Source organism: Equus asinus, chromosome 2 (genome assembly GCF_041296235.1).
Source record: "Equus asinus isolate D_3611 breed Donkey chromosome 2, EquAss-T2T_v2, whole genome shotgun sequence".
Taxonomy (NCBI): Eukaryota; Metazoa; Chordata; class Mammalia; order Perissodactyla; family Equidae; genus Equus; species Equus asinus.
In genome coordinates, this window is record NC_091791.1 from 148,601,828 (window position 1) to 148,629,815 (window position 27,988).

Here is a 27,988-nt window from a genome sequence, read left to right on the forward strand (position 1 = left end):
TCAAGAGAGACGGTTTACTCCAGGGCTGAGATGAGTGAAATGGGCCAGGATTTGGACTAGGGACAGCCAGCTGCTTAAACTTTGCTGACTGTTGCCCTTTTACTCCCTAGTCATCCTTCTGAGCTGAGTCTGTGCTTGGAAGTCCTAATTTTGAATCCCAGTTTTAGACAACCTGAAGATGAGGTAACTAATTGAAATTTTCAGGCTCACATCTGGTGTACCATCGCACTGTGATTTGGGTGACAGAAAAGTGAAGAAAGTACAAACTAGGCCAAAGCAAACAAATTTAAAGAATGCTTTTATTTTAGGTTTATTGTTTCTCTTATATTTTATCAGTTAGAATAAACAGTCAAAACATAGCAGGAAAAAAAAATCAAACCATCCATCAGAAAAAAATTTTGTTGGTTTTTCAATGTGATTAAGCATTATAGGAATACTAACAAAGATGAAAAAAATCAATACTTGCATATTCCCAATTTTGCAAGTTTCTCCACTTAACATTTTAATTATTCTTTTAAATCCATATGATCACTATATAAAGTCACTAAGTATATGATTCAGGATATATAATAGTTTGAAAATTTGTGGTACTCAGTTTTCAACTAGACGCCTACGAAGATTTCATCTGTGCTAACCGCTTAATTAGAAAAAATATGTAAAGTAATACCATGATGGAAATTTCAAAATATTTAGTGGGAAGGACAATTAAAGTTTATATATTAAGAGTGGAATATATTTCATTTAGTTGGAATATATGTCACCTTCTAATCCAACTGATATAGTTTTCAGTACACAACAAATTAAAGCTGTACATTATCAATGATCTCACAGATCAGTCTAATTATATAATCTGTGTTACATTAAATTACCTTATTTAGGTAACTGCTTTAAACATTTTGTAGACTCAAGTACTTCTTAAAGTTTTCAGTTATTGATTTTCAAATCTTCTTTGTAGGTATAAGCCTCTCAGAAGGCCAAGCATAATCACGTTTCCAGCCCAGCTGGTCTTTTCCTTTGATGACCGCCCCTGGTGACTATACCAGCCCGTCAATAAGCATTAATGAGAACCTGCTGTGGGGCTGAGACCTGTACCAGGGCCTGGAAGCAAACAAAAGATTAGGTTTGCCTGGAGAAGCTTACAATCAAGTTGGTAGTTTTCATGAGCAGAAGCCGGCATGGGTTTGCTTAATTTTCCTGTTTATTAATAGTAATGACAAAAATGTTTTTCTAGTGCTAGCATTGGCTTTGACACCCCCTTAAGCTGATAGGGAAAAAAGCATCCGTTAACTAATAAAAAAAAAAGTGAAAGTTTATGTGGAATCCTGTAGGATAGTCTCCAGAGGTTTGCATATGCATAGATCAGATTTACAGCATAAAGTACTGTTTAAAAAGAGGCAGCAGGCCCAAAACGGAGTCATTTGCCCCCACAACAGCAAACCAAGACTTAATTGCAGTTTCGACCCCTCCCAGAAGTCAACTTGAAATTTCCTGAGTAGCAGTAGTGAGGCAATCTGCATGACAAAATCCAACCCCCCCGCCCCCCCCCCCCCCCCCCCCCGTTGCTTCCCTGCCAAATGGAATGACCTAGCCTGAAACTAACCTTTCTTTTGCTAATAACTTCCTTGCCCCACCCTCCTTCCTATGAAAACCTTCCATTTTGTACAGTTCCTCAGGGTGCACTGCTGTTTGCTAGAGGGGATGCTGCCCATTTCATAGATGATTGAATAAAGCCAATGAGATCTTCAGATTTACTCAGTGGAATATTTTGTTTTTTAACAGTACTGGAACATATTTCTTAATTATCCACATGTTAAGTTAATATGTGTTCCAGTTTTTCATGCTCTAAGAGTAAAATGTCAGGACGTTTTTGTGATTTCCTCTAACTAGCAAGACAGGAGGGAGGTTCTTCGTGAGGATTTCCAGCCAAGCCATGTACAGCCAATCAGATATAGATCCTTTTCTTGCCACTGGAAGGCTCCTGACAGCGTGGAAGAAAAACAAAAAAACGAAAGTGACTACAGGCACTGACATCACTAACATCACTAGTTCTCTGGGCTATTTAATAACCAGTGGTCTGAAACTTTTATACCCCTTCCCCCAAAATGAAAGTACTGAAATTATTTTGAAACAGATATTAAACTGATGTATTTCTCAGATAATGCAAATATCTATAAACCAGAAAAACAGACTTAGGCACTATAGAGTAGAGATAAAATACAACTATAAACGTTCACTCCTCTTTAAATAGAAAATTTGATCAACCAATACCTCTCCCCACTTTTTTGGCAGAAATTATTTTCCCCAATAGTTTAAAGCTGTTATATTTGGGAGAAAGCTCAGAAAACAGCTATTTGAATCCTAGCACCCGGTTCAGGAGAGCTTTCTACGTCTTGGATAGTCCTCCAGTCTAGACCCGGCTAAAGGCATGTTTACCTTCATACCTAGGAGGCAGGTCATGAGGATAAGTGTGAAATGGTTGGAGGTTTTCATGCTTACCTATCAATCTTTGGGTAAACAAACATTAATATTTTCAGGAGGTGCACCCCTAATATTTGTGGAATGGAGGGCAAAGAGTGGAAATGGAAAAGCCCACTGAATTTTTCTCCCACCTAGACCTCTTCCCACGTGGTAAGGACCCTCATGAATGTGCTATGAACTCCATACCTCAGGAGCAGCCACCTGGGGAAGGGGCCCATGAGCCTCTTGGTGGCCAGCATGGGGCTTGTTAGGCAGGGAATTCAAGAGTCAGGTTCCTGGAGCGTGAGGTTCCACGCTCATAGGGGAGTTGGGGTTCTAGGTGGGCACATGTGCCTGGCTCTGTGGGTGGGGCACACTTAGAGGAAAGTCCAAATGATGCCCTCTAACGCCCCTGGGCCCCAGTCGTCAGAATCTGAGGGTGATATTTATTTTCCTTCACTGTCTAAAATCCCACATCTTCTAAATTTTTAAAATCTTCCACCTGAATAGTTGTGAGCTTTTAAATTGATTAACTTACTTACCGAAGATTTCTTTGTAACGTTCTTAAACGTCTGCAATGATACTTACAGGACAATGAGATTAGCAGCTCTTGAGTGCTCCTGTAGGAGTTCATTTAGTCGAACTTGGCGATAACTCTGTGGAGGACATTCAGATTTTGTTGAGGGTGGTTCTCCCAGAATTATGAAGGACAATTTATCTTCCCTCAAATTATGAGCAAGTAGAAAAACCTCACTTTTTAAACAAAATGACAATTATTTCATTGAGGTTTGTAAATTTACAGTACTTTAAAAATTCATAAGAAATTTTATTTATTTATTTTCTTTGGTGAGGAGGATTGGCCCTAGGCTAACATCTGTTGCCAACCTTCCGCTTTTTTGCTTGAGGAAGATTGTCCCTGAGCTAACATCTGTGCCAGTCTTCTTCTATTTTGTATGTGGGATGCTGCCACAGCATGGCTTGATGTGTGTAGGTCCATGCCCAGGATTGGAACCCGTGAACCCTAGGCTGCTGAAGCAGAGCACGTGAACTTAACCACTATGCCACCAGGCTGGCCCCACAGAAGAAGTTTTGGAAGTGTAAAGAATAAGACCAGATTGTCATTGGGCTATGGTGGTTTATTAATTCTAGGGGAAAAAACAAGTAAACAACATGGATAGCAGTAAAAAAATGAGAATGTCCAGTTCTGGGGAACAGGTTTGTAGCTGAAGAAAACTAACCTCATCTTGACACCAATTTGATATTCTAAGAACATAGATCATATCCTAGTCTACCTTTTCTTTAAGCTTTTTGAATATTTTATGTGCACAGGGACTGGTTTCGACTAAAAAGTCACCGAAAGGCTCACTTGGAAAAATAACTACATTAACTATTTTGCTGTGATGAGAGTAATATTTATTATTATATTTCAGTGGTTCAGAAACCAAGGCTCAGATGTGTGATTTGCTCAATTACATGAAAAGTCTTTGTTAGAACTGGGCAGTTTATAACACACAGAGTTTATGATTCTTAGCTCAGTATTTTTTCCACTAAATTTGAAGGGCTTTTAGCATCTCTTGCTCCAAGTTCAGCTCCTAATGGAGTTTATTTAAATTTTGTAATTTAGGGGTGTAGGGGAGGAAGACATTTCCTCTACCCACTGTGGGTTCTTCTGGCTGGAGAATGAATTAAATTCACATGAGACAGAATAACAGGAGAAAATGAAACAAATCTTTATAACATGTATACATGGGAGAGGCTCAGGCAACCTGGGTAACTCGCCAAAATGGCTGAGGCCACCGCCTTAAATATCCTCCTCAGCTAAAGACACAGGAGGATGTTGGCAGTGGGCGGAGTCAGTTACAGGAGGTTATCAGACAAGTACAGTAAAAAAAGATGCAGATTTAAGTCCTTGCCTTTGGCATTGATAAGAGTTTCTAGAGATAAGGTCATCCCCCTTCTTCCTGGTACAGAGAGGGAGACACTTTTACAGATGGAGATTTCCCTTACAAATGTAAATGTCTCTTAACAAAGGGTAAGTAAATTCTACTTTTCAGTTGCTTTCCTGTCTGCAGTTTATTAAAAGTAACCAGCCCCAAACAATCCTCATGCCAAAGAGACACATCTTGGGGTGGCCAATTCCAGGCCCCCACAGGGGTTCTTGAGGTCCTTTTCCTTGAATGTCCAATCCAATTCAGACGTCAATTCTTCTGCCTAATTCTTTTGTCCCTGCCCCTTTCATTATCCTCACTATCACAACTTCATTCGGCTCAGGCCAGAATAGGGTAACTCCCATCTTACGGGCTCTCGTGAAAAGCACACCATTTTACATCCGTCCTACAGTGTGTCCATCCAACTTTCATGTTCATTGTCCCATTTTTAGTTTCTCAGATCTCTTCGTTAGTGTTCATAGCTATCTTCACCAGGCTAAAATTCTTTGTTTTGGGTTAAATCATGAGTCAATCTACCTTTATTTACTTTGCACACATATTGACTTGACTTAAATTATTTTAGACTGATGGGTCTGTCTCCTGTTCTATAAAATTAAATTTAAAAGGAGACTTCACAATATGTATCAATAACCTGTTTTTCTTACCTTTTAAAAAAGAATCGATTTTATCTTAAAAAAATGAAAAGTTTTCTAAATCTTAATATCCAGTAATATGATTGAAAAGCACTTGAAAAATGCAGAAATCCTGGGTCTTGAATAATGAAATTCTGTAATAGAACATTACCTCTTGATCTTTAAATCAACCACTGTTTTCTTTTTCAGCTAGTTAGAGAGAAAAGTGTAAAAATTAAGGAGGACAAGTCCTTACCTTTTCCTTGACTGCTTCCAGTTCTGCATCTGTAATTTTCCACGGAGTTTCTCTCTTTAATTTCTCAGCAGTCGTTAAATCTTTGCAGCTTTCATGGAGACGATATGGTTCAATCATTTCTTCAAAGACTTTCCAGCTGAAATTGGAATTATAAAGGAGCTTCACAGTGGGAAACTAACTCATTATTTCACAGATACTCCAGGTATGACTGGCACTGCTGGCTGCAGAATCAGAGCTGAATGTCATGCAAATCTTTTAAGAATTATCTTCGCTGGGGACTTACTGTGAGTAAAACCATGGCTACAGGACTGCCCCCCTGCCAACGAAAGGCTTTAACACATTTGAGGCCTTGTCAGCTTATTAGGTATTAGATCCTCAATATAAACACACAAACGTATAGATAGTAATCATTCTGCAAATGCATTTTCTGCATAGTGTAGTCAAAGACACAGTTGTAATGTAGACACTTTAGCCCATAAATGAGTTTCCATTTGCTGAGATGAGTTTCCATCTGCCTACTGTACAGACTTTAAGGGAGACATTCGTGACTGAACGTAGGAGATGAACTAGGTTCCTTGGGAATTGGCTAGGGCTGCCCTCCTCCCCTTTAGTCCACACGACAGCTCCTACTTATAGCCGGAGGCTGTGCGCAGGGAGAAGGAGAACAGCAAGTCTAATGGCTATAGAACAATTTGGATGTTTGCTGCGAATAATGCAGCCTTTGTCCTTCTGGTGTCTGCTATTGCTGCTTGAGATTTTCAGTGAATACTGTTAAGGTGCACGTTAGAGGAGGAATAAAAATCATTACTATTTTAATGTCTAAAAATCGGAGGCCATTTTAGAGCAATTAAGAAGAAATCATTGAGTAGCAAACTAGCAGCAGTATCTCAGAGTTGTGAAACATTTTGAAGATTGCTGAGAAATCTCATTCTTGTCTTTCATAAGACTCTCATAAGATTTATTTTTAAAATGAAAGTACAAACAAGGCTTATAATTTATGAGATTAGTTGTCTTCGGAATGCTACTATAAGATAATGTCAAATATGAACAATTGTCTTTGGTTTTATATAATGTAGTTTACTTATAATTTAGTAGCTTTGGAAAGAGCGATAATTAGAAACAATGTGCTGTTAGGTTAAGAAATTAAAATACGATGTGATGAGTTCAATGATTTCATCAGTTGGCCTGATTTAGGATTTGCAGATCAAAATGCAGAGATTACAAAGGAGCAGGGTGTCCCTACCACTGTGCCTTTGTTAAGGCATGAAGAGATACTTAATGCAGTAGATTTCTGAGGCATTGACTTATTTAGAACGGTGGACAATGATAGGCAGGGAATAAGACTGATATGCCCTATTCTGCTTCCAACCACACAGTACATTTATTTGCTATTCCTTCCAACAGTGCCATGCCTTCAGAGACCTTTGGTGGTAATCAGTGCAAAGGTGCTGACTTAGGAGAGGAGAGCCTGGGTTCTCGCTCCAGCTCATACATTGTCTTTCTTGACCTGGATGACCTTGCCCATAAAAGGGGGTAATGATGGCTGTTCAGAGCTGGTGTGGGGATTGGTGTGAGGGTCAGTATGACGATTTGGGTGACAGTGCTCTGAAAAGTGTGCAGTGCCCTGTAAAACAAGGCATTCATTTTACTGAACAGTCACAGGAGTAAGGCTAGCAATTGAGAGGCTATCTGTGTAAGCTCTACGTATATTATTTTGTTCAGGACAAGAGTTCTTTGCATCTCAGCCCAGGTGCTTATTAGAAAGACCAGTTCAAAAAATAGTTTCCTAAGAAATAGAAGGTGGAGTGAAGGTTGTTGGTTGTCTCCCTGGCATCCAACCTATGCTTCCCCACTGTAATTTGGTGGAATGACTCCATCCCCAGCATCAGCCAATCAGCACAATTCTATTCCTTCTGCTAGAGTGATTGCCCAGGATGGGAACATAACCCAGGCAAGCTTGGTCAACACCTAGTGTCAACATGTAGGTCGACAGGCACCTAGTGTTCCACTGATCACAATGAATGGCTCAGGTTGGTGCAACCTGAATGGAGCCCAGAACCTGAGTTCAAGACTGAGGAAGAGAAAAATTTCTCTCAACCAAACATAAATGAGCAAGTATGTAGTTTTAGTTGCTACTGGCAACCATCTTGTTTTTATAAGCTAAATCAACTTTGATTGCTGATTTTGTAATGGAAGGTAGAGTAGAGAGACTGAAAGAGAATTAGTCCTTAATTACAAATTTAACCTTCAAGTTTGCCTGAAAGCCAAAATACACTTGAACTTTTCAGTTATGTTTGATAATAATTTCCATTATTTAAGTCACTCTCAGTTAATTTTCCTTTTACTTGCAATTGAAACGTGCTAGGTGACACAGTAGGTTCTGATGAGGCTGTATTTGCCCATTTATTTTCTCTGAACTCTTACTGCTCCTTGTTCATCTTTGATTTCTTCATCCTAAGGCTCATCCTTGAGCTGGCCATTTTCCATTCTCCTAACTAGGTGATCCAAAGGTAACTCAAGATTTCTATTTTGATTCTCATTAAATCTGATTTTTCTTACATTTTTTAATTGACTCTAGAATAGCCCAAGCATTACATGCTATTGAATATAAATGAGAATTAATTCAATTTAAAAAATTAACTTTAGCTGCCCTGCCTTCCCCATCCTTGTTCCTCATACTAATAAAGTTTAAAAATTTTTTCATTGCATAAAATTTTCCCCCTAAGTTCATGTAAGATTTCTTCTCTCAGATTAATGTACTAGTTGTTTTTGTGACCACTCCAGCATCTTTAAAGTAAATTATCTAGTTAATTGCTTCTAGTTTCTCTTTGATTTCTGTATAAAGATTGTTGTCTTTTTTGCCTATGACTTTTAATTCAGTCTATATAATAAAAAATGAAATTTAACCATAAGAGCTTGTTAGTTTCTCCTAGCTCAATTATTTTCTCATTAACTTTGCTTTTGTACTCCCTTTCACCCTTGGCCCACCATCTTTATAGATAATGCTTCTATGAGAAAATGTTTCCATCAAGACTTACTAATGTTTTATGGGTAGTTGAAAGATTTATTAAAGGCAATTTAAGGGCATCTAACATTAGCCTCCAACATGGAAATCATTGACAAACTATTTTCCACATAGTGTCACTTGGCCACCAAGAAAGAACAGTGATCAGGAGATAGTTGTTAATGGTAGATAAGGGCTGTCTGGCCAAGCAGGCCCATGTGGGAGCCGAAATTGAGCCAGCACTCTGAGCTTTGGGCCCTGGGCCTGGGGCTGCAACAGCCCAGAGGAAGAGTTCTCTTTCTCTAATTGAACCGCTCAGAGGAGTTGCCTCTGTAAAATCATCACAAAGGTGCCAGATGTGCTACCAGTGGCCATCTGTGAGATTTACTGAATGACCATCCTCTATTCTAAAATTTACCTTCATATATTGGAACAGCCATTGCCAACATTCGAAATGTGACTGTTTTATTAGGTAATATGGCATCACTTATAGCAGAAGGCTGAAGAGAGGAGTATGGCACTTCAGCACACCCCTTCTTGGTGGCCTTTTGTCTTCACACCAGGGTACAGTAACTGCAAGGGTTCTTTTATTCCAGTAAGAATGGATTTTTTTTTCTACATCTTCCTCAAGACCTTGAACTATCAGAGAGAAAATCTTCGAAACTGTGAGAAGTAATTCATTTTTTTCCTGAGAAAGTAGAACTTCTCATTGCAGGATCATGAAGATATGCAAGAAACATCAAATTAAGATGGTGTCTAAAATCAAACTTAGATACCAGGACAAAAGCAAAAATGCCTGGTCCTTCATTTCTTAACTACTGTCCATAGAATTTGTTCCCTGAAAGGGGGACACCATGGCACAAAGGTCAGGAGTAGTAAGATGGAGTGTCTAGACCATGATAAGCACTCAAGAATGAAGAGAATGGTTAGTGGAAGAGGTCCGTTGACACCCTTGGTGATAGGAAGGATGGAGATCTAGGGGGTGACCCTGGCAGCTGGGCGGAGACTAGCATGAAAGAAAGGGAAGGAACAAGGACTTGGGGACAGAAAATCAGATTGATGGATGAAGAGGCAAAGGATAAAGGAACAGATTAATCAGCAAGCACAGACAGTCCTTAATTGCTGAGAAGACAAACAACAGCAAGAAGAGTTCTTTTACAAGAAGTAGGTGACTAATGTGTGCCTGGCATTGAGCCAGGGCTTAAAGAAAATCCAAAGTCAGTAGGGGACACCGTGACTACCCTCTAGACAAGAGTAAATGGCCCTCTACTTGCAGAGCACTGGCAGGCTCTGGCCTGTTGCTAAGTGGCACATCCTAGGAAAGCATTGGACCTGCTGTGTTTTGAAAGAGAATGCATGTCCACCAATTACAGTCAGAAGATGAGCCTGTTTGCTCACATCCCTACAAATGCCAAGAGGCACCAACTTAGGAATTAAACTTCTTCAAATGAAACGTGGAAGGCTACCAGAGATCATTACATGACAACGCAGCTCATAACAGAGTGCTAATTCCACTTAGCAAGGAGAATTAGAAATCTGTTCTTAATTTTCTGAAATATTTATAACTGTAGAAATATGGGAATGCAAGGGATTAGTGGTATAGATGATTTGAGGAAATATCACATGGTAATAACCCAACCCAGCTCAACTCTTTCGATTATAGCTTTCTTGTCACAGTTAAGGTGTTTTGTAAAGCCATTTTTAACACAGCCCTGCAGGAATCATGAATACCCTCAAACGACAGGAAATTTGAGGTGGTTGTTCGGTCAGTAAGAAGGCATCTTAAACAGAAATGAGAAGACGTCTGATGGGACAGCGAGGACCTAAGCTGTTCTGAGACCCTTGTGTCCCTCTGTACTCTCACCCTTGGAAGCCCCACTGCACACCAAGCCAAATGCATTAAATTGCATCCAGATGCAACAGTAAATATGATTTTGAACTGTAAACAATTGAAAACATTTTATAATTGCTAAACTATAGCTCTAAGTAGTTAATTTAATTTATAGTTGGCTAGAATTTCCAGACAATCTCCTTATACCTTTGAGAACACCTTTGAATCTCTAATCTATAAATTGTTTCCAAATATCATGAACTTGACAAATTTAACAATTAGTGAGGGTTAAAATGATGTCATGATTTAAAGACATTTATAAACGATTATTTCCATTTTGCCATTTAAAAATTTTGGAGCCAATACATTTCCTTGCCAGGATTCAGATAGTTTTAGACACCCATCAAAAGTTCATAGGCTCTAAGTGTTGGGTCCTTAGTGCCCCAAAGCTAAAATGGCCATGGAGGGTCGGTTCTGTCATTGTGCTGAGAAGACACAAGCTGTTTCCACATCTTCTCCATCAGAGCTCCCCATCCAGGATGCCCCTCCCAGTAACTTTAAATGATGAGAACTTGCCCTTATCACTCACTTCAGAGTCATCTGAACCTGCTACTCTTGCTACCACAGAAGGCAAGAACATTGAAGGGCAATTCTGAAGTGGTAACTAACCTGTGTTTCCACAATTCTCCCTCTCAAGCTCCTCTTCACTGTAAAAACTTTTCCTTCCATTAGAACATGCTTGATAGCTGTATGTCATGATTAATTGAAGTCCCTTTTTATTATATCTTATCAGAAAGCCACTGCAGTAAATACATACCATTTTTACCCTTTAATAATCAACACAAAAGAGAATGAGTACCACAGGTAAACAATGGATCTTGTTAAATGTTTCGTACCTTTCTTTGTTTGGCTTCACGTTGATGTCACCAATGATATGGATGTCTGCAAACTTTATCCTAAATTTGCTCAGAAGAGAAGCCATTCTGAAAACAAGAGAGAAACACGGGATCATCGCATATCTAACTATTTTCAGTTTTGGGTTTAAGATATCGAAAGCAATCCTGTCTTATTTCAGCTTAGCTTTCAGACAAAGGCTTTGGTTGCTGTTTGATTTTCATCATCGCACTTGATGGATTCGCTGAGTGTAGACCACGCTATTCCACTGAAGGAAAACAGCGATTACTGTAGGTGCAGACACTGAAAACAGCAAACCCAGCTCTGCATTCAGGTTTCAGGGGAGGTAATGCAGAGCTGTTCATGCTCATCATTTGAAAAAGAGAGAACAAGTTTTAGTACTGATTGATTATTACCTTGCTGATAATTTTTATAGTGTTACTGACAAATTAATAATTATTATAGATTATATTTTGGAGGTTTTCTCCCCGGCAACTGAAAATTTTGATACAATTTCAAAATTACAGAAAAGTTGCAAGGATAGTGCAGAGAAATTCCACATTCACCGACTGCTTATATTTTGCCCCATTTGATTTATCATTCTCTCTCTTTATATATAACTTCATCTATCTATATATATATCTTCATCTATCTATGCACATCTTTCTTTCCTTTTTTGTTTCTTTTTTTGCTTGCTTTCTTGCTTATTTGCTTTCTTTTTTCTACTTACTTACCTGCCTACCTACCTACCTAGCTGCCATTTTAAGTAAGTTTCAGATATAATGCCCCTTTACCTCTAAATACTTCGATGGATATTTCCTAAGAACAAAGACATTGTTTTCTATACACAGACATCATTGCCAATCTTCCTCTTTTTGCGTGAGGAAGATTGTCCCTGAGCTAACATCTGTGCCTATCTTCCTCTATTTTGTATGTGGGATGCCACAGCATGGTTGATGAGCAATGTATAGGTCCGCGCCCAGGATCTGAACCCGCAAACCCTGGGCTGCTGAAGCAGAGCACGTGAACTTAACCACTACACCACTGGGCCGGCTCCCTACAGAGTACAATTATTTTTGGGAGGAAGATTGTCCAAGAGCTAACATCCGTTGTCAATCTTCCTCCTTTTGCTTGAGGAAGATTGTTGCTGAGCTAACATCTGTGCCAGTATTCCTCTATTTTTCACATGGGATGCCGCCACAGCATGAGCGGTGCTAGATCCGCTCCCAGGATCCAAACCTGTGAACCCTAGGCCGCTGAAGTGGAGCACACGAACTTAACCACTACACCACTGGGCCAGCCCCCAGAGCACAATTTTTGAAATCAGGAAACTTAACACTGATGCCATACTATCATTTAATCCACCAACCATTTTAAAATTTTATCACATGTCCCAATAAGATACTGGACACTTTAAGAAAATATAAATTCTTATAGACATCATGTTAGTTTCCATTTTAATCTGACTCTTTAAATGGAATTGACAATATATAATATCCTCCTAAGAGGGGGGAGAAAAATGTGAAAAATTACTGAATAAAAGCCTGTTGTTATTTTGTGATTTCTGGAAGCAGTGGTTCCAGGAAGGGCTCAGAACTTAGGCGTGCCATGGGGGACCAAGGGCCGCCGAAGGTTGTTCTCCAGATTTCCACCAGAGACCTTCGGAGGCACCACATTCTCAGCATGCTTTTTGCTCTCACAACTACACACTCTCCATGTGTGTCCAGCTTTCCACGACTAAATTAATAAAAAAGATACGCACCTACACTGTGGGACTTTTTAGTTTAATTTTTCAAACTGGCAGTTTTCTCAACAGCCATCCATTTAAACTCTTTCAACTACAGATGAGAAACTGGGGACCCAGAAGTGTGTGGGGACTGTTGCTAACTCCTGCAGCTCGTTGGTGGCAGGGCTGGGACTAGGACCTGGTCCCCACAGCCTCTCAGTTCCCTGTTAAGTGTGCGTGTTCAAGGGGCTGCTGCATATTAACAGGTTTGAATCTCCCAGAAGAAACTATTGGACACAAACTCCTTAAGGCTTTTCCTTTCTTGGACACATTTACTAGTCAGAACAAAATAAACGTTATACAAGATATGGCTACTCTCATTCAAGATGTCAGGTCAAGCTTCAATGCCAGATCCCTTTTTGAAAGCATTTGTGGCAGGGGGTACAAGACTTGAAGACAGTGATTAGAAAAATTATGCAGATAATTTATTGACCAGAAAACCAAGTAAACATGAGGCCGACCACGGTGACTTTGTCTTTAAATCTATTGTGCCTCAAAGACACCTAGAATTTTTAAAATAAAAGCATGAAAACAGCAGACATCCAAAATGTTCCAACACATGAGTGATAAGTTACTTACGCAATTTTTTCTTCTTCAATGCGGTTGATCTTCCCTCCAACATAGATTCTTAATTTGCAGTCTTTCCATTTTTTTCTGAGAGTCAAGATATAGGGAATAAGGAGTGTTAACCCTGAAAGAAGAATAAATTATGACTGAAGGGATAAGTATATCTGACTGAAAGGAAATGAATGGCTTTACATCTTTATTCATTCCCACATTCGTAGCTCCTAAATAATTTAAAATCTTTGGAGAGCACAGAAATGTTACTCTTTAACTGGTATCGTTTTCATATACCTTCCCAAGCAGTTTGTTAGATTTATCAACATAGAAATTCTGCTCCCTAGTGTATATTCTGGAATTTTTTACCTCCATCATCAAACAACCACCAAACATCAATTGTGCCTTTTCCTTGCTTCTTTTTGAATTGGTTGCTGGCTTCCACCAGCTTCTGGTTGAACTCCCCGACATGCATCGACTGGATCGTGTTAATGCTGCTGTCTGTAAGGAGAGAGAAAGTAGTATATCTGTCTTTTGAGGAAAGAAACAAAACAACTTTCCAATAAATCTATTTGGGAAAATAGAGGAAGGGTCATGAACTTGTAAAGTTTTTAATACTTAAAGGTAAATAGCGAGCTCTATTCTCCAAAAAGGGGAGATAAAGGTGGAACCCCACAGTAATCTAGATGACCTTCAATAGTTCAAAGAAATTTGAGATTGGTTTTATGATTACAGTTTTCCTCAGGTCCTTAGTAATCTCTCTCTTCAGTGAAATGAATATTTAGACAATGTAACAATGCAAAATTATCTGATACAATAGTCAAAATGTCCCAATTTTTCCAAATTTCAGATATAACTCAACTTAATCATATTTTCAGATGTACTTGAAAGTGGTACATGTGGTGATCGGTTTTCTAGAGAAAAGCAATAGAATCAGAAATATTCCTTTGATAGACAATTCATTCACTTGAGCACAATTTTGGTGTCAATTCCATGAATGTCTAGATTATAAAGGTTGCCAAGGACCATATACATCTTCACTCTCTGTGACTCTTTGGTCCTAATGTCGGCCTGGCTTACTCCTGTTTTCTTTTTAAGGAATCTTGTGAAGCTAAGAAAAGCCATTTAAGCGATTTCAATCTTGGTGAATGAGATGAAAAAGCCAGGAAACATGGAAGGACAAAATTCCTTTACTTGAGTTATAATTAAGGGCACACATAAAATATTTTAAAAAAATTTTTTTAATGCAATTTCCACCCTAACATGACACAATGAAAGTGTTCTAGGGAACTATGCCAGTGTTTGAATTGGACCCTTACTCCCATTTGTCAGTAGGGGTTTCTTTGCTACACTATATATGTTATTTCTCATTTCCACGTCTTTGAAAGTAGTGACTTCATTGCTCTATTTCAAAGAAATGGTGTTATCATAGTGCTTAGAGCAGAGCTGACAGCCTCCTCAGAGCTTCCTCTCTGATCTAAGAGGTTCTAAAGATGCTTTGTTCTGTCTTTCCCTGTTTCCATGTTTTAGGTCTGTTAATTCTGAAGCAATTATCTTATATTGTTTCTAGCTCCATAGGACTGCTGAGGGAGAAAGTAAATACATTTAGGAAATGGACCAAACCCTGCCCCCACTTACATGCAAACCAAAGCATCGAGAGGACTGTGTATGAGTGCCTGAGGCAGAGTCGGTCCTGACCTAGAACTCAAAAGTTGTCAACCCACGATAAGCCCAGAGCAGTAAAGGGCCCTACTTTAGAGCTGTGTTTGAAACTTAAGGTGTTGGAAATAAAACAGCATTATTTTGTTTTTCTGAATAATGAAACATATTGACTTTCAGAGTAGTACATTTTTGCCAAAAGTATTATGACGCAAAACAGGCTTCCAGAATAAATAACAAGTCCTCCTTTCATTAGCAAGGACATTAATGCTTCTCTCCTCCCCATCAGCTAGAACATAGTATTGGGCTATGACTTCTGCATTTTCCATTGCTTTTCCAGACTGTACCAGTGAAGAGAGCAAATTCAATGGATAGTTAACTCTTCTCACGAATAAAACAAATAAAAAAGAAAGAAAGGAAAGAAAATAGTAGTTAGCACACAGATGGTTTTATTCTGGTCTTATTCTAATGTTTACACCTGAAATTCCTGAGGTACCTCCAACTTCAGATTCAAACACATCATTTTCCTAGAAAATGTCATTTTAAGGGTGGTAATACATAGCAGTCTCTCCTATAGCCCATGGAATATTCCAGGTACCTGAGGGCATCTCTAGTATTTGAAGGGGGGAAATGTTTGGAGTATCCATCATTCTATGTAAATATATAAAAATAGTATATTACGCGTGAAATTTCATCCTTGGTCTATAGCTGGAAAATAAGCAAACAGCACCAAACCTTCTCCAGGGTAGTAGACAGCTTCTTTAAAAGACTGGATTCTGTCAACCTAGACCAGGAGCCTACTACGTCTCGATTTGCATCTTGCTATTTGACTTGGAGACCCTCCCAGAGAAATGATCTTTCTTGAGCCTCACACCAGCGAATGACTTCAGTAACTATAGGATTATTTGCACATGAAGGAAATGCATGTTAACATTCCAACTTTCCACCAGCAGAGGTCGCTGTGGACCTCATTAAACTCAAACCTGCAGTGTTTTGGAAAGAAAGCGATTTTCAAAAATAAGAAAATCAGATTTTTGAATCACCTGTTTATAAAACTTATAAGAAGCTTTCTCATTCTCTAGGTCTCCATTCCCTGGATGTACCGAGACATTCAGAGAAAAGTGTATCACTCAGCCAAAATCTACAGGTAACTAGTATGGATGAAGTTCCAAGTCCAGAATTCTGGTTTGTGATAAAGATGCATTTTTGAAATAAGAATTATAGCTGGATCCCTCATTTACATGTACTTGTCTACTTTCAATCTCCTGAAATGTCTGCAAGGTATATATGTATGGAGAGGTGTGTGTGTAGATAAATTAGTTTGGGTAATCTTAAAATTCTATCCCTTTCCTTATAGAAACTAAGAAATTTGTATTTTATGGCACTCAATCTGCTCCCAAACCAAATATTATACTTTAAAATAAAGTTTTTACCATAAGATGGTACAAAGGGTTTAACATTGTTGATAAATGACAATAGCTTCTAGCTTTTACCCATATCACCTTCTCAAGGGAAATGTCTTCCAGTCCTTACCCACGCTCAGTGCCCCTGACATCTCAGATGCTGACTTCTGACCCCTAGATACTCAAGTAATGGCTCATCTCTCAATATTTCTTGAAAATTTTAAAATTACTTACCTTTTTTAGGAGTTGGCTTAGTAATGGTCAACTTGCCAGCTTTTTTAAATAAGCCTCGGATGCCTCCACTTCCTTCTTCACATTCGTTATCTTTGATAGTGGCTTCCAAAGCCAGCCTTTCCTGTTCTAATTTCTCTAATTCATCTGATGAAAGAAGACAAAATCACTTAACTCAGAGTGACAAGGTTTTTAAGAACACTCTCATAAACTATTCTTTTCCTCTTTTTTTTGAGGAAGATTAGCCCTGAGCTAACATGTGCTGCTGCCAATCCTCCTCTTATTTTTTTTGCTGAGGAAGACTGGCCCTGAGCTAACATCCATGTCCATCTTCCTCTGTTTTGTGTGCGATGCCTGCCACAGGGTGGCTTGACAAGCATAGGTCTGCACCTAGGATCCAAACCAGTGAACCCCGGGCCACTGAAGTGGAACATGTGGACTTAACCACTGCACCACCAGGCTGGCCCCCATAAACTATTTTAATGCTAAAAATGGTGTATATGCCATAAAATCATTATTTGTAATAGGATTTTTCTGAGTGATTATTAAAAGTAACGTATGCCAGGATTTGTATTCAGAAAGTAATAACTAGCTCAGGAAAATAGCTCTATGTGTTGTTGTAATCCATGAAGTCACTGGGTTTTTATTTGTGAGGGCAAAGGGGGCTATGTAATGCCATCTTTATTTACTTTTGGCAAAAAAACAAAAAGGCAGATCCACCGTACATAAGATCTTACACTGTAAACCAGTGACTTACTGACCTAAGCTACTGGGTCAGATATTTTACAAGGATAAGGGACAAAATTACAGAAGTATATGGGTATGTATCAGACACACAACCATGCCTCCTGAATTGAGACATAAAACTAGAGAGCAAGAATTAAGGAAAGATAACCAAATCTTCTAAAAAACTTTATGGGCTCCGAATACAAATTACCGTGAAAAAAATCCACCAACAATTCCTTCTGAGAAGCAAAATATTTTCTGGAGTGAGTGACCAAAGCGAAGGAAACAAAAGCTGAGATTTCTGTGTGCCTGCCATTTCTGAGAGTGCCTGTCAAAGCGCAAAGTGCTAAAAAGGGTTTCACGACACTGGAATCTGGAACAAGAGTCAAGCGGTGCGAAATTTCCTGTCCAGGGTGTAGACCCACCATCCAAGCTTTGGGGTTGCATCTGGCTGCTTTTTATCTTTTTTGGATTCTGATAGTGATGAAAAATTCCCAGCTGCTCCCGAATGCCTCATGTTCCTCTCTGACCTCAACCTGCACGGGTAAATAAGACTTTAAAAGCAGTCGTATGACAGTGCTACAGAATGATGGGCATTCCTGCTTACAGTAGGCAAGGTGGCACTCTTGTCAGCTCCTCTTATCTTATTGCCTGCTGAGAATCGAGCCTTAGAAAATGAACAGTGTTCTGAGGAAGAGAGTAGAAAAGCTAGATTCACTGTTAGAAAACACTGGTAGGGCTTCTGTAAATGTCAACTCTCCAAGGCTGTTGCCTTATCTATCTGAGAAGCGGAGCTATACAAACCCTAGACTTATCAATTATGTACTAACTAAATCTGTCAGGACAGTCACATCCCTAGACGGGGCTGTTACTCAGCTACACAGAATTGTCTGGCCCCTTTCCAGGTCTTAGCAATTAATCTTTTGCCAGTGGCATGAGATTTAAGGTCAAATCACCCATGTGATTTCCCCAAAGCTTCAAAGGTTCTCAAGATCAGCAGCTATAGAAAATCTGAGAAATTAGACTGATGGTCTTAAAGCTCGGACGGGAGTTGCTTACCCCTGACTTTCGAAAGGTGAACATAAGCTGCATCGCACGGGGGGTCATGACCGATTATAGCTCTGCCACTGGCTTTATGTGACATTAGGCAAGTCATTTACTTTTTCTATGCCTCTGATTTCCCATCTGTGAAATGGAAATGGCAACCCTTCCCCTTTCCCACCCTCCTAGCTTTGCAAAAAGAATAAACAACAGTTCCTGCAAAGTGCTTTGGAGCTTCTTAAAGGAGAAAGCAAGGAGTGCATTCTATAGGCAGTGTATTTATGCAACGTCTGGAAATGGGCTTAGTCATGCAAAGGAAATTGAGTATTTTGAGAAGCCTGGGAGTGATCTTAGTGGTTACCATGGATTGCACACTCTTTGGGTGCAAGGGACTGTGCTGCACATTATTCCTTCCCAAATAACTCTGAAATGGTTACTATTATTATCCTCATTTTGTAGACGAAGAAACTGAGGCTCAGAAAGGTTAAGTAACTTGTCTGATGTCACCCAGCAAATAACAGCGTTCAAATGCAAAGAGGTTTGCTCAACTTCAAATCCTGTATGCTTCCCACTATGAAGACTTTTTTTTTCCTGAGGAAGATTAGCCCCCTGAGCTAACATCTGCTGAGCTAACATCTCTTTTTGCTGAGGAAGCCTGGCCCTGAGCTAACATCCATGTCCATCCTCCTCTACTTTATATGAGGGACGCTGCCACAGCATGGCTTGATAAGCAGTGCTAGGTCTGCACCCCGGATTTGAACCGGCGAACCCCAGGCCACTGAAGTGGAACATGCAAACTTAACCACTGCACCACCAGGCTGGCCCCTGAAGCCCTTTTGCTTTTGGCTTATTACTCTTATTTCAGAGTTGTTTTATTAAGCTCCAACTCTTCATCATCAGATGAACCTAAACATGGCACCTGATATAATGCCAAGTTAATTCCCCCAATCCATGGCCCCTCAAACACGTCATTTTAAAGGGAGAACCCTAAAGATACAGGTACGTGAAGCAGGCTGCCCCAGAGCAACAGCATCGGAAGCATCCACTTTTTGGGGTGCTGCAGGGGTCAGCTGTGGAGTGTCCTGCACTTTGCAGTCATGTGGAAGGTACATTATTTGTGAGCTTCTTGGGGGCAACCGCAAGGGCTGTGCTGGGGAGGGAGTTCTCTGCTCTTCCTTTTCTGGCAGCCTCCAGCACACCCTGTGATTACCCATGAGCTGCCATCTTCTTTGTCTTCTAGTTTGGACAAAGGAGGAAAAAAGATAAATCCTCCTTTGTAACAGAGTCAGCTGGCTGAGTGAACCGGGAGCTACTCCAACAATTTGCTTGAAGGTATGTACACAGTCTGTCCCAGACAGAGCAAACTGCAAAATCCCAGGCCTGAGAGACAAAACCAGACTGTGCTGGAATGAGTCAGACTCAGCAGTTCCCTCCAAGACGGCAGAGACAGGCCGAAGACAGACTCCATTGTAAAGGCCAAAAGCAGCTTGCACGGCCACCTCGGATTTTCAGATCCACATAGTGGTATGATCACTTGCACAGTGATTTTGCAAATTCTTAGTAGAGTTAATTCTTAATTATTCCCTTTGTGGGTGATCTAGGGCCTCCTTCTGTGCATCTCTCCTTTCCTCATTTCAGTGCTAAGTAGAAGCGATGTTTTGATTATCTGTTCTTCTGAATTATCTGTCTGGCGTACTGCTCACCTCTGTTTCCACGTGCAATCAAAAGTAGACTTTGTCAAAACATTTCTTTCAACAGGAGGACTGGCTAGCTGACTTGCAAACGTGTACCATTAGCTGCCAGTAGGGTGAGCCAAGGCGGATGAATGGATAGATATAAACTGATTTCTACGAGGCCGAGATTAAAAATTACTCATTCCATCACGGCCACCACCACCACCAGCACCATCACCACCACCACCACGTTTATGATGTTCAGGATTCATAAAGCCCTTTCCACATAGTATCTTGTTTGATCCCAACACCAATACTGGGATGCAGGCAGAACTAGTAGTGTTCTCCCCATTTTCCTGTGAAGGAAACTAGGGTTCAGACAGTTCAAACGATTTGTCCAAGGTTGCACAGCTGGTGACCCAGGTCTTCTGATTCCAAATCTTGTCTTCCTCCCTCTTCACCCCCCTTGTTCAGTGCTGTGCTCTGCCTGCCTACATCTGCCTGTTGAAGGAATACCCAGTCTGCATTTTTTGAAGAAACCATCCCCAAATTTCTCAATCAGAGAAATTTCCATAATATTTTACACTTCTGTAATACTCTGCTTCAGCCTGTATCCCAGTAACTATAACTGTGTGACACAGAATAGAGCTTTAAGATACATGTCTATTTTATCCCCACCAGACTGCAAATTCATGGAGAGTAGCTTCTGTCATATTTCATTGCTACCATTGATTGAGAGGTTATTCTGTGCAAAGCACAATGCTAAACACTTTGCAGCCATCATATCCTTTCATCCAAATCAATACATCTGTGAGGCAGGTACTAGAATTATTCCACTCAAAAATGCGAAAAGTGAAACACAGAGAGGATGAGTAATTTGATTAAGGTCACATAGCCAAAAAGTGTCAAGGTGGAATTTGAACCCAGGTCTGTCTGATTCCAAAGCCTGTGCTTGCACTTCACATACTCCCTCTCCCAGCCTTAGTTGTGCCCACACCTGCCTGCTTTGCCTCCCACCATAATAAACACTCAAGAGGAGTTTGTTGAAATCAAAGAACAGGTCAATGCTGTTCAATGCATTTGAGAGTATTATCTCTACGAAGGAAGAAAAACAAGTGAATCGTTGTCAGGGATGGGGGTGTGTCAAGTATGTGTGTGGGGCTAGGTGCAAAAGACAATGTTTGCAAGGAGTGGAGTTAATGCTCTACCTAGAGTTAAAAAAAGAGGGGTTGATGGTATAAACCAGGCTGGAATGTGACAGAAGGTAGGACAGGCAGGATTAACAGAAGAATGAGAGGCAAAGAGAGGGGTCCTTTCCCTGGAAAGGGCCACCACCTGGGCATTAGGTGGGAATCTGTGTCTTCCGTATTAGATAATTCCATAGTGTGTCATGATTTACAAAGCCACAATGCTAGAGAGAGAGTAAAAGCCTGCCCTTCTCACGTCCCAAGATTAAGAGAATCCCTGAGGTTCTAATGATGGAAGAAAAAAGCTTAGACCTTTAGGTTCTCTCAGCTGAGTGGATTTCTAACCAATTCTTCACACGTATCCCCCAAGAGTTCTCATAATAAGAACAAAGAGTGAATCCTGAGCTGTATCTTCATGTAAATGCCAAAATTACTTGAACGGTAGTTACTCCACTTTCAAGTGCTTTATAAATTGGTTGTATGGTAACTGACTGGAGTGACTATATTTTGAAATTCAATTTAGTTGTCAAGATTGCCTCCAATGTTCTACCCCAACCTTTTTTTTTTTTTTTTAAGATGTCTTTTAGAAATAGGTAGGAGTCTACACATTACAATTCCCTTTGAATCTTAACGATAGAGGGTAGTCGATTATCTGACAACAGAAGGGAGAACGAGGGAACCCATTGAGGACTCGCATCCCCTCCCATTTCACAGCATCCTTTTTCTTTATTAATTATTAAATTATGATTCTTTCCTTGGTCAATCAACTCAAAGCTGTAAATGCTCACATGAATCAATGTGCTGAACCCCAGGTGAAGTCTAGTTGAATTGAAGGCAGGAAGCAAGCCTGCAGTGGTCGCCTTGCAATCAAGTAATTATTTACTACACTGCCATCTGTCTTTATTTTGCTAAGCCACTCCATCAGACACAGCAGAATCTCTGTGCTCTGAGATGGTCATAAATCGTGCAGTACTTACACGGAACACTTGACCGCAATATATTGCGAATCACGTTTCATCGCTTTATTTCCTACCAGTACAATTTGGACTCTTTATTGTAGTTGGCAAACTTGCTAAATACCCCTGGGAAGTCAACAATATGAAATACTGCGTCTTTTGTGTTGTCAGGCAATAAATTAATTTATTAAGAAAAACTATCAGCCGTCAATATTGGATGAATTGCTGCAGTATACAAGTTAGAATGTTATGAGCATCGATCTTCTTTATATAAAAAGTTATTCTCCTCACATAAGCCTGTGACACAGTATAGAAATAATTGTCCTTAGCTGGTAAATTACCTATAAAGCTGATTTCTATTCACTGCTTTATTAACTACAGTATATGGGCACTCTGAATTGCTAATATTTCCTTTACATTATAATCTGTGATGACACTGTGGTGCCTGTGTTGGAAAAGCTGTGATGATAATCATTAACACAGTTGTAATGCAATGCTTAAGATTTATCTGGCTCTTATTAAGCTCCATATTACAGTATAATATAATGAAACAGAAGCTTATTTCTTCCAATTCAAAATCTAATATGAGGGTTGTGTCATAAATTACATGAACTTCAAAACAATGCACGGGAATGTGGCGGAAAGTTAATTTCTATCATCACGCTGTTGTTTTTCTGCATGTTCTTCATGTATTTGTGCAATATTGCTTTCTGTTTACTCTAGATAATTGGTACTTATAATTATTTTATTAGCATCCCACTGTATTTTCCCCTTCTTGACGAAGAGGCAGAAATATTTCAAACATCAAAGTTGATATAAATTGGATACATCCCTTGGGAAATTAAAAGGGGATGCAGTTCACTGCCAGGATTCTTTCAGAAATAACACAGAATTTGCTTGCTGCATTGCTTTATAGAACTAAATTGATGGTGCATTTGGCGGATGGGGCAGCGAGGGGTGGAAGTAATAGTTCTCAGCCACATCACATCCTTCATCTTGAAGAGATCAACACAACGTACAAAGCAAATGTGTAATCTAAATACAAATTATATTTTGTATTCTCATTTTTGAGATGGAAAAACATTACAGCACAAAAGGCAAAAGAAGTTAAAGCAAAATGTGGAAAGTTAGCAACAGAACAGGTTTCTTAATACGAGGTTCTTGTCATTGTCTCAGTGTCACATCTATACTGTAGACAGGCAGGCCGTATGTTGAGTTTTTAAAGGAATGGATAAAAATAGCCTGTTTCATTCCCATATCTCAGATTTCACCATTGCCTTTCATTATGCAAGTCATTGTCCTCTCAAGCTCTCCTTTTTAAATGGTAGAAGAGTGGCTTCAAACAGACACAGGTTTGAATCTCAGCTCTACCAATTACTAGCCTTGTGAATCTTGGGTAAGCTTCCATTTTATTACCTGTAAAATGGGGACAATGACAGTACCTTCCTCACAGGGTAGTTGGGATGATAAATGTCATAATGTGAACATGAAGCTTAATATATGGCACATAATAAGTGCTCAAAGATGTTAGCTATTGTTACTATTAATGTATTATGTTATACCAGGAAGGAATACAAATTAACCATTAACACCAAGTGGGAATTAGTATATCTGATCGGGAGATATAAAAGGTCAAATAAAAGAGAAAGGGGGCATAAAAAAGGAAGGCTGAAAGCACCAAAACTAACCTTTATGCTACAATTTTGCATAGGATGGGTTCTACTCTCAGTTTTACTTTTTAAAGTTCTTCATACATAATCACAGAGTATTTGTATCAGATAGTGGTTCTCTATCCTATGCCAATGCTTGATCTCTAGTTTCTTCTTCTTTCTGCTCCTTTTCAACACACCAGAATGGGTGCATCAGAAAATCCTCCTAATACACTCATGTTCCCTTCTCTTATGATGGAAACAATCAAGAAACCTCTTCTGTTGCTAACTTTCTACATTTTACCTTAATTTTTTCTGCCTTTTGTGCTGTAATGTTTTCCATCTAAAAAATGAGAACATAAAATACCAATTGTCTTTCGATCACACATTTGCTCTCTATGTTATGTAGATCTCTTCAAGCTGAAACAGAACCTGGACCTATCGGGCATCTTACTCTCAAATCCCTCACAGGCCCTTCCTTTCTGCTGAACTCACCCAGAAAACACTGGTCTTCCTCTACCCTGGAGACCAAGTGCCTCTAAAGAAAAACTGGACAACTAGAGAAACTGCTCCAACTTCAGAGAGAGGATTGAGACTATTGTGCCTGATCTGCCTCAGTTTACGGCTCCACGTTTACAAGTCCACAGACCTCATCATCAATCCTCACTTCCTTTGCTCTAATTTCAGAAGATGAAGCATTTTTCTTCTGTTTCAGGCCAACTCTCCCATCCCTGCCCTTTCCTTGGTTCTTCTTGTTCCTCCAGGATCTTACTCCATGGGTCTTCCCTTTTTTACCTTCATCTTCAATCTTTCCCACTCTCTTGGGCCCATTTCCTCAGTGCGGAAACAAGCCTCTCTCTTCCTTTTCAAGGTCTATAGCTCTCCATATAGTAAATCTCCTCAATTTCATTCCTCTCCTTGGCATCCAGACTTCTCATAATAGTTGGCCACATCCACATTCTCTGCTTCATCATCTCTATTCTTTCCTCAACCTACTGCAATCTGGATTCTGTCAATACTGCTCAACAGAAATCATTCTCACTAAGACTGTCTGTGCCATGTCAATTACATGTCATTCACAAGCTTACTGGTATTCTCTGCTGTATTTGATACTGTTGATAATTCTTCTCATTTTGAGCACTCTGCTCCCACGGCCTCCACGACACCACAGACTCCTGGTTCCTTTTCCTTTCCGACCACTCCCTCCCTGCTCCTTCTTTGGGGCCCTATTCCTGTGCCTTGAGGCTCTTGACTACACACACTCTTTGGGTTATATTTTCCAGCGTCATGGTTCCAATTTTCGCCTTAACCATGATGCCTCCTGTATTAGTTTGGTAGGGCGGCCAGAACATATATCACAGACGGGGTGGCTTAAACAACAGAAACTTATTTTCTCAGAGTTCTGGAGACTAGAAGTCCAAGATCAAGGTGTTGGCAGGGTTGGTTCATTCTGAGGCCTGTCTCCTTGGCTTGTAGATGGCCATCTTCTCCCTTTCCTCTGTGCTTGTCTGTGTCTTGATCTCCTCTTTTTATAAGGACACCAGTCACATTGGATTAGGGCCCACTCTAGTGATCTCATTTTACCTTACTTACTTCTTTAAAGACCCTCTCTCCAAACACCTTTGGAAGTTAGGACTTCAGCATATGAATTTTAGGGGGATACAATTTGACCCATAACGTCTCCTAAATCTACATCACCAGCTCACATTTCTTCTTTAAGACCGGGACTGGCTAACTGCCTACTGGACATTCCCTGTAGGATTTCCCACAGGAGATTGTTCAAAACTGAACCAGGCATCTCTTCATTAAACCTACTCTTCCTCTCCTGCTTCCCATTTCCATTGGTAGCCCCACCATTCATTTAGCCAGCCAAGGGCTGACTCCTCCCTCTCCCATATTCCACACATCCAACCAACCCCCAAATGCTGCTTTTCCTACCTCCAAATTACTTCTGTCCTTTTCTCTCCATCCCTAGCTCTAGTTCAGGCTGTCACCTTCTCTTGCTTTGATTATTATAAAATCTTATTGATTTGTCTCTCTATTTCCATTCTGGTCCTCTTTGAGTCCATGCCCTGTGTAACTGAAAGAGTATAAGATCTAAAACCCAAACACGACCATATTACTCCCTCATTTAAATCTCTTCATCGGCTCCTCATTGTCTATAGAATATGGTCTACACTTTTTAACATGACAAATGAGGCTTTTAAAATCAGGCTGTTATATCAGCAGCCTCGTATTTCACAACTGTCTGCTTCATACCTTCCACTTCAGTAACACTAATTTCACATTAGTGTTGGTTGCCCCTACATCCCATTCCTCTGTATTCCCACGTCTTCACATCTTTGCTAACGCTCTCCTCTTTCCCAGGAATGCTGTTCCCCAAACTCTCTCATTCTTCTCTCCCCCAACATTGCCTAGTTAACTCCTACTCATCCACTAGATCTCAAACCAAAGGTCATTTCCTCCAGGAAAGCTTCTGGGAGTTCAACGCCCCTTCTCTCATTCCCATGAGGCCCTATTGATATACCTATTATTACACTAATAATATGCCCATTTCCATTACTAGGCTGTGAGTCTCTTGAGGATACAGACAGACTCTTATTAGTCTTCGTCTATCCGGCACTGACACCTATGCCATGCCTGGTACATAAGACGTACCCAATTATCCTTTTGTTCTAGTGTCATGTTGTCAGTGGACTCTATTGTGAAGTTCAGCTAAAGCCATAAGTCCTGTCCTAGTATATCAGTGACTCTTTAGATGTGTCTTTTATTTTATACACAAGAGGGTGTGTTTCAACTCTAAGACTAAACAAGTATACTAAATCCTCTATAGGGAAAAACACAGCCACTAATCTGAATTAGTGTTTCTGCCTCCGACTTAGATTAGTGATTCACAGCATGATAATTCAGACTCATTTCCACGTTAGCTGCAAACCAGATCATAGTCTCTTAAAAACAAAATACATAGTTTTCCAAGGAAAGAATTAATCTTCATTTTCTGAAACATCTTGCAGAAATTAATTCAGCAGTTCAGTTTACCAAAGCTGTTTCTTTTCAGTGATGCTGGCTTTGTGTTTTTGTGATAAGAAGAATAACTGATGACTGCCCTGGATCATTCTATATTTCTGATTAGGAGGACAAAGGCCACTTGTGTTAGCAATGGGGACAACACTGGGGGAGCGTGCACACCTCAGGTCAGCAAAAGAACAGAAGCTCTATCGTTAGGGGGCTTGGTCTGCACTGTGCACTGCTCCATTCCCCCCCTTTAGAACAATGCCAGGCATGCAGCAGGTGCTCAGTAAATATTTGTTGGTTGAATAAAGAAAGTACATACCTTGCACCTGAAGAACTTGAGAGATGTCAAACCCTTGGCTGATTCTGACTATGACCACACCAATCTCAAAATCAAAGGCATCACTGAAAGTGGAAGAAAAGTGGTTAGTGATTAAATGACTTCTTTAATCCTCAAGCTTTGGACTAATATTAAATTGCTTCTAGGATTTTAATGTAATTAAATGATAAAAATTCACTTCAGAATATAGCCAAGAACTGATGCCTTTTCTGTTAGTTTGTTTGTTCTCCCTTTACACCAGTTAAAAACATTTTCTGGGTAAAGGTAACTAGCTCATTTACTCTGGAAGCAATTTATTCAAATAATACTATCAACTAGAATTTTGATTAAGAGCTTGTTACATAATTTTAAAATAATTGCTTGTTTTCTTACGTAAACAAAACAGTCACTGAAATATTTAGAACAGAGAGTTTCCAGGCTGCAAAGACCCTTTGAAATTATCAGCCAAATTCCCCATGCTTTGAGGAGAAATCCTACAACATTTTTGAGATAAGTTCCCATTTAAAAATGTCCCCAGCTCCTCCAGGGAACTTTCGCCATTGACTGTGGACAGACCCTTTGAGGCAACACTGTTTCAGGGCAACCCTAAGCAGTTGAAGTTGGGTGCTGTGCCTTCTCCACACCCAACCCAATGGAATTAGATTATCTGGAAGGGAAAGAAAGCCTCTCTTTTATCTCTGTTCTTGTAGAATATTTTTTCTCTGGCCCTAAGTATGGAACCAAATCAATTAATACTTTGAGTTCATTTAAAATTTTCTTCTTGGG

The 27,988-nt window shown here is 39.8% G+C and overlaps 1 protein-coding gene across 4 annotated transcripts in view; it reads right to left on the reverse strand.

Annotated features, from left to right (window-relative positions):
- Positions 1-281: 281 nt before the first annotated feature.
- The window catches only part of SLC12A1 (solute carrier family 12 member 1), an 84,299-nt gene continuing 56,592 nt past the window's right edge, over positions 282-27,988 (reverse strand). For all 4 annotated transcript variants that reach the window (XM_014852896.3, XM_014852905.3, XM_070501985.1 and 1 more), the window contains 8 exons: positions 27,206-27,288; positions 16,643-16,786; positions 13,716-13,847; positions 13,368-13,479; positions 11,005-11,091; positions 5,274-5,409; positions 3,046-3,113; positions 282-1,978 (listed from right to left, as the gene is read on the reverse strand). In XM_014852896.3, coding sequence (XP_014708382.3) covers positions 1,843-1,978; positions 3,046-3,113; positions 5,274-5,409; positions 11,005-11,091; positions 13,368-13,479; positions 13,716-13,847; positions 16,643-16,786; positions 27,206-27,288 — 898 coding nt within the window. In that variant the 3' untranslated portion in view covers positions 282-1,842. The remainder of the gene's footprint in view (positions 1,979-3,045; positions 3,114-5,273; positions 5,410-11,004; positions 11,092-13,367; positions 13,480-13,715; positions 13,848-16,642; positions 16,787-27,205; positions 27,289-27,988) is intronic.